The 5,459-nt window shown below is 37.2% G+C and overlaps 1 protein-coding gene across 2 annotated transcripts; it reads right to left on the reverse strand.

Moving 5' to 3' along the window:
* Positions 1-934: 934 nt before the first annotated feature.
* Positions 935-3,972, reverse strand: LOC113301603 (probable receptor-like serine/threonine-protein kinase At5g57670). 2 transcript variants are annotated; one of them, XM_026550384.1, is made up of 9 exons: positions 3,764-3,972; positions 3,544-3,671; positions 3,340-3,470; positions 3,122-3,240; positions 2,620-3,024; positions 2,249-2,503; positions 1,876-2,033; positions 1,430-1,795; positions 935-1,332 (listed from the first exon to the last, which is right to left on the reverse strand). In XM_026550384.1, the coding sequence occupies exons 1-9, from the start codon at positions 3,894-3,896 to the stop codon at positions 1,180-1,182; spliced, it is 1,848 nt and encodes a 615-aa protein (XP_026406169.1). In that variant the 5' UTR covers positions 3,897-3,972; the 3' UTR covers positions 935-1,179. The 2 variants fall into 2 exon arrangements, with proteins under 2 accessions (XP_026406169.1, XP_026406168.1); XM_026550383.1 differs by having other exon boundaries at positions 3,544-3,677; positions 3,764-3,971.
* Between the last annotated feature and the right edge of the window lie 1,487 nt (positions 3,973-5,459).

The raw sequence follows: 5,459 nt of genomic DNA on the forward strand, positions 1-5,459 counted from the left end.
TGAGTCAAGGGTATTTTGTTACCTGACTCAAACGGGTCCGAGTCAGAGGTTAGGTATGAGTCAGAAGTCGAGTTAGATCTGACTCAAAGTAGAAAACAAACATTCTGACTGCTGACTCGGCGCGAGTCACGAGGTTGACTCAGACCCATACGTCGGGTCAGCTGCAAACAAATAAAGTGTAAGTGATTTCCAATCCTTTCTGTCCTTTTCATTTCTTAGGAATAGATTGTGAATGAATGGTTGATTTACTTTGATATTTGGATTGCTGTTTTCGTTGAATCATTTCTGAAATAGGGTATTGATGGAATACAATAAGATTACATTTGTGTTGAACATTGCTATTGAATTAAAACAACATCCATATACATTTCAGTGCAGACAAGGTGTTTGTGAAAACACCACAGTGGCCTTTTAAGTTTCTGACATTAAGTTAAATCATTTCATCATTATAACTCGTTTTGTTTTGAGTACTTAGTATACAGTTGATAACAATCTTAAAACGATTAAAATTATTAGTTAGAATTTATACTAAGTTGTATACTTGAAGGTAATGGCATTGATGAGTGACTGCCATAACCTTAAATTAAGCCAAGGCAAGTTCTCTAGAGAAGAATCAACTGCCAGGGCAGTTTGTAACAAAAACTTTGTTGCTGTTTGCGATTTCTGAAAGTAATATGGTCGACAAACCAGTTGGATGATGGATAGATACCGGTGCAAGTCGGCACATATGTTCAGAAAAATCTATGTTTGCAACCTATCAAGCCACCACCGAAGTAGAACCGGTGTTCATGGGCAACAACGCCTCTTCAAGCGTTGAAGGTAAAGGAAAACTGTTTTTATAGGTAATCCAAACCAGGGCTTAAATGGCAGTTTCTACGTCTTTCACTCTTACAAAATCTGAAGCGCAGGAACTTACAAGTTGTTACCGCAAGAATTCGATGGCCTATTGGCCTAACCATATGTATTGTAATTCAAAAATGACCAAAAATTTGAAGGATTGATAATAGGAGAATAAATTACTCACTTGCATTCGCAAGTTCTCTTACTTTTTTTTTTTTTTTAGCTCAAGCGAATGTCTCCTTTTAACTAACAACTAGAATCCAATAAAATAAAGTTAAGGGATCCAATAAAATAAAGTTAAGGGAACAAAACATTTGAGGTTTTCACTTTTCACCATACTTAACAATCATCCAAGAAACTTTGATTAGCTGGAAACAGTTTATCGATATCGATGTTACTGTAATCATCAACCTCGTCAACCACGTAATCTGACATTCCCCAGCTCTTTACAACTCCGGATTGTACCTCGTCATCCATTAGAAGTTGGAACACCTAGATGAACAAATTTGAAAAGAGTGATAATTAAGAGCACTTCCATTGAGCATAGTTGGGAGAAGTTAGATGTACTTTAGAATCTTAGTTTGTTTACCTCATCCATCGATGGGCGCCATAATGATGATCTTCGAACACAATATGAAGCTATTAGAACTAATTTGTACATTTGATCGACGTCATAGTTTCCGTCAAGTTTTGGATCTGCCAGTACCGCAATATCTTCAGACTCGATAAGTGGTCTTGCCCAGGCAAGAAGATTTTTCTTTGACGAGTCGACAGGCATTCGACCAGTTATAATCTCCAAGAGAAGAATTCCAAAGGCAAAAACGTCAGTTTTTTCATCAACAATACCACGCATAAAATATTCCGGTGCTAGGTAACCAAATGAACCCTCTACTGGAATCGCTGAGTAATGATTCCAATCCTTAGGAAGCCATTTTGCAAGTCCAAAATCTGAAATCTACAGAAATTCAATGAAGATGTCAGTATTGGTGTTTTAACCTTCAAATAGACAACCCTTTAGCCGAATTTGTCTTTTACCTGTGGTTCAAAATTGCTCCCAAGAAGTACATTTGAAGCTTTTATATCACGATGAATTATGCGATGTTTGCAACCTTTATGTAGATAATGCAAGCCTCTAGCCACTCCAACGGCAATCTTGCGCCTAACTGACCAATCGAGAATATCGCAGCCTCCACCTATACAAGAAGCAGATCAACTGAAACATATTACTAATTGTGAATCGGGATAAAAAAATATTAAGCCGCACATTGAATTAGAGCGTATACAACATGAGTCTGTAAAGATGTGGCACATCTCTCTATATCTACTTGCCCTCAGGCGATTTGAGATAACACTCTGCCCTTGACTTGCTATATGTATGCTAGAAATGCATTAACTCTGCGTTGCTTACCGTGCAATGCCGACTCCAAACTACCATTTGGGGAGAAATTGAAAACCAAATGAAGACCGTTTTCAATGCAGCAACCAATCAAGTGTATTGTGTTGGGATGATTGACATGGCCTAGTACACCCAGTTCTATAAGAAACTCTTTCTGTTTAATCTCATTAGTGTTGTCTTTCGATAGTCTCTTAACTGCTATGGTTCGTCCATCTTTTAGATCACCTTTATAAACTTCTGAGTATCCTCCTTGCCCAACCATATTATCTGTCATTGCAAGCAACCAGAAATTCATTTTGAGTTTATAAGAAAACCTTTAGCAAACCAGCATCAATCAAATGCTATGCAAATAATAACGCAAGTTTTTGCGTGACCGTTTTTACCTGGGTGAAAGTCATTTGTAGCATTTGATATCTCATCATAGCTAAAGCACTTGGATGACGAAGGAGGTTGGTTTTCTCTGTGAGAACAGCTCTTACTTCCATCAAACGAAGGTCGGCGGAAAGGCAATACGTGCCTGAATGATGTTAAATTCTTCCAAATATTGGATCGACCTCGCGCAGTTTGTGACAGTGGAGGAGATCCGCTGATGCTAGAATATCCCAGACTAGAGTCATCTTCCTCTATTTCAGATATTATTTCCTGTTCTGGTCCATCAAGAACAGCTCTGGGTGAAGGCTTCTCCCAGATGCTTTCAGTTGGGAATTTAGCTTGGTTTTGGTTTATAATAATAGACTTTGTTCCAAAATGCCTTCGGAGTGACCATCTGGAGCTCGACCGGCGAAATTCTGATAAAGTATAATCGATCAATGAACATAGTATACAGGCAAAAAAGAAAAGACAAAACAACAAAATCCTGCGACCAATATATATGATTACACGAACCATGAATTGGTGGGACTGCAGTCTCTAACTCCAAACTCCGCTGAGCTCGTCGTATTGATAGCACGGAACAACCCTCAGGAGCGTGTTCCAAGCAAGACTTTGATATTTCGAGTGCACTCCTAAGTCAAAAGGAAATAAAGTAAATTCTGAAAGGTTCTTACAATGAATTGAATCAAAAGCAGTTATTGTTCTAGAATTTTCTGTATAATTGTTTGTGCCTATATGATAATGGGTTTTGGTTGTTTGAGCCTCCTCCAACAATGAGAAAGGTAGCCCCCATCGATGTTGCTTCATCAATTAGTCCTTTTACGACGCTGGTACTAGTTCCAACTTTGGCTTCTAAATGCACCTGTATTTTATGATCAGATTAAATCGAAATGATTACACCAAATCTAGGTTCATGGGTTCTAGTATATACGCACCTGCTTCGATTGACATACTTGGGTATATTCTCCGAGAATTGATATGATAAACGCTCTCGTAAGGCGAAGCTTTGTCCTATCAGATATCTTCTTGGTAGATTCTACCTTCTTTGATGACTTTTTATTTGCTGTAACTAAACAAAAATGTAAAATGATGATAGTATACAGATAAATATGCAACTAACCGATAAAAATGAACCGGTAAGTATAAATTACTAACCAAGAGCATGAAAGGCAACTATGGTGTCATTGGGACGAGCTGCAAGTTGGATCGCCAATGAAAGTAGTTGTTTGCTCACGTCGGCATTAAGGGAGATACCAATTAGTATTTTAGTAGGACTGGGAGATATCATGCTTTATATGAGTCAAAAATATAGTAGTAGAAAATGTTGGTTTTCCGATTGACTAAATTTTGAAAATGATGGTGTAACCAAACTTCAATGTTGATAAATATATATGCTAGACTAGAGACAGACGGGCAAAGAGGACCTAGGTAGTTAGGTTAGTTAAGTTTCATTCAAATATGTCTTGTTTATGAAGCATACTTGAGAGGAAATTTTGGTAGTTGGAGAAAAAGTGATCAGTGAATAAGCAGTGAGCTGCTGCATTTGTCTTAGGTTGTTGGGGTTTAAATTTAGAAAAAGTGTGTTCGATAGGTGATATTTGTGAAACAAGCAAAGTGTTCGTCTGTGAATGCGAACGAGATAATGTAAATGATTCTGTCTTGCTTTGGAAGCCAATGAAAGCCTAACGATACAAAAGACACAAGTAGTGATATGGGTTTTCATTACATTTTTGGTAAGAGTCATAATTTGCACTCAAATGGTTCTCCATTTCTTTACTAGGAGTATTAGTAGAGCTTTCAAACCCACTTCATATTTTTTTGCGGTGATTTGCAACTTCAAACATTTTTTGAAACATGTCATGCATGACATATTATTCTTGCGACCCTGCTACCATGTCGACAAAGCTTTCATGCACGATGCAAGCGGTCTTATATGGATTACTGGAAGCCGTTTGCATCCATACATGGATTCTGCGATTTTTCAGTTTTGTTAGAAGTGGAATGAAACATTGAAAATACTGAACAAAATGTTTTCCATTAAAGAGTTCAACTTTTTAAATATTTCTTAGAATTTCAAACTAACCAAGTATGCAACAAGTAGAAAGAAAAGAAAGGCGTTAGGAGATATGCATACCCTACTTACACATCCGAATAAAACTATTTCCATTGCTGTTTTGTTACGTAGAACCTGTAAGAATATTTTTGTATGACTAGAAATATTCTCTTGGGTTCATGTGATAATTTTGGTAATCTAGATTATTGCTATACTTATACCCGGTTTCCTTTACGGGATTATTCCTAATATCTCTTCTTTGATGGACGGTCGAGATTTAATGCTACAACTAAATCCTAGGAATTTGGTCCCCCTTCTACCTATAAGAGGAACACAATATCCATCGGTGTTGGGTTCGGAAAATTGACAATTCATAACATAAGAGGTGAAGAAGGAGAAACGATGACCTCCACAAGGTATTATCGCTATCCTAAAGATGATCGACGTATTACGGAAGGAGAAACGATGACCTCCACAAGGTATTATCGCTATCCTAAAGATGATCGACGTACTACGGATTAGCGCTATAAGGTATTCCATATAAACTAATCTTTGTGTATTTGATTATGTGATTATCATAAAGTTCAACGATCCTATTTAAGTATCTATTTAAAATAAAACTTATGATTGGTATCAGAGCTTGCGTTTAGAACTTATGATCGTCCGTTTTTTGTATGCAATAATGTCGTCCATCACGTTTGCGAATCAACTTCTCATATTAGGTATCTTATTTCTCTGTTACAAGTCTTTCACGGTAATACGGAATTGTATTTCTCATGGTGCACCATAATAGGGACA

Source organism: Papaver somniferum, chromosome 8 (assembly GCF_003573695.1).
Source record: "Papaver somniferum cultivar HN1 chromosome 8, ASM357369v1, whole genome shotgun sequence".
Taxonomy (NCBI): Eukaryota; Viridiplantae; Streptophyta; class Magnoliopsida; order Ranunculales; family Papaveraceae; genus Papaver; species Papaver somniferum.

Coding starts and splice junctions, on each gene's coding strand:
- LOC113301603 (XM_026550383.1), bottom strand. CDS start 3,896: ATGATATCTCCCAGTCCTACTAAAATACTAATTGGTATCTCCCTTAAT. Junction 1,796..1,875: donor GGAGCAATTTTGAACCACAG/GTAAAAGACAAA, acceptor GAATTTCTGTAG/ATTTCAGATTTTGGACTTGC. Junction 1,333..1,429: donor GGCGCCCATCGATGGATGAG/GTAAACAAACTA, acceptor TTGTTCATCTAG/GTGTTCCAACTTCTAATGGA.